Source organism: Cebus imitator, unplaced genomic scaffold (assembly GCF_001604975.1).
Source record: "Cebus imitator isolate Cc_AM_T3 unplaced genomic scaffold, Cebus_imitator-1.0 Scaffold93, whole genome shotgun sequence".
Classification (NCBI taxonomy): Eukaryota; Metazoa; Chordata; class Mammalia; order Primates; family Cebidae; genus Cebus; species Cebus imitator.
The window spans coordinates 6,480,652-6,481,959 of record NW_016107408.1 but is presented as its reverse complement, the minus strand read 5'-3'; the positions used below and the strand labels follow the sequence as shown (position 1 = coordinate 6,481,959).

Below are 1,308 nucleotides of genomic sequence, written 5' to 3'. Positions count from 1 at the left end.
AAAAAAAAAAAAAAAAAAAAAAAATTCTAGAATTAGATACAATCCCAGACCCTAACTCGCTTGCCCCTTGAGGCATTTACATTCTGGCCTGGGCCTCACATTCTCATTTATAAAAATAATGCCTTTGTATGTCCCTAAAACATTAATTATTTTCATTTTATGGTTAAAAAGTGATGCAGTAGTGTTGCATGGGTTTTCTTCCCGTCGGTTTCACCGTTTTCCTTTGTCCTTCTAGGGCCCAGTCCTATGCTGAGAGACTGCGTCTGGGTTTGGCCGTCATCCACGGGGAAGCTCAGTGCACGGAACTGGACATGGACGATGGTCGTCACTCCCCGCCTATGGTCAAAAACGCTACTGTGCACCCGGGCCTGGAGTTGCCATGTAAGATGAGCTCTGCATTTTTATTTTATTTGTAAATTGGAGAAAGTTTTTAGTTTTTTGATACAGAGTCTCACTTTGTTACCCATTGTGCAGTAGTGCAATCTCGGGTCACTGCAACCTCCACCTCCTAAGTTCAAGCAGTTCTCCTGCCTCAGCCTCTGGAGTAGCTAGGATTACAGGTGTGCGCCACCATGCCCAGCTAATTTTTATATTTTTAGTAGAGATAGGGTTTCACCATGTTGGCCAGTCTGGTCTCGAACTCTTGACCTCGTGATCTGCCCACCTTGACCTCCCAAAGTGCTGGGATTACAGGCATGAGCCACGGTGCCCATCCCCAAAGAAAGTTTTAAGTAGTGTGAATGGCTAGGAGTTATTGACTACGTAGATCATGCTGTCTTGATTTTTTTTTTTTTTTTTTTTTTTTTTTGAGAAGGAGTTTCGCTCTTGTTGCCCAGGCTGGAGTACAATAGCGTGATCTCGGCTTACCGCAACCTCTGCCTCCCGGATTCAAGTGATTCTCCTGCCTCAGCTTCCTGAGTAGCTGGGATTACAGGCACGTGCCACCATGCCCGGCTAATTTTTGTATTTTTAGTAGAGACAGATTTCACCGTGTTGATAAGGCTGGTCTCAAACTCCTGATCTCGTGATCTTCCGCCTCATCCTCCCAAAGTTCTGGGATTACAGGCGTGAGCCACCGCGCCCAGCCTATCTTGATGCTTTTAAATAATAGAATGGTATTATATTTGCTATCCCCCGCCTTTTTTTTTTAAGACTGGATCTCACTCTTTTGCTCAGTCTGGAATGCAGTGGCACAGTCATGGCTCACTGCAGCCTTGACCTCCTGGGCTTGAGTGATTCTCCCACCTCTGCCTCCTGAGTAGCTGGGACTGTAGGGGCACACTACCATGCCTGGATAGTTTTCCTTTT

At 45.7% G+C, this 1,308-nt stretch overlaps 1 protein-coding gene across 1 annotated transcript in view; it reads left to right on the top strand.

Annotated features, from left to right (window-relative positions):
• Positions 1-1,308, top strand: part of PRPSAP1 (phosphoribosyl pyrophosphate synthetase associated protein 1) — a 44,415-nt gene that overhangs the window by 25,823 nt on the left and 17,284 nt on the right. The window contains exon 6 of the mRNA XM_017535824.2: positions 236-381. Within this exon, the coding sequence (XP_017391313.1) occupies positions 236-381 (146 nt within the window). The remainder of the gene's footprint in view (positions 1-235; positions 382-1,308) is intronic.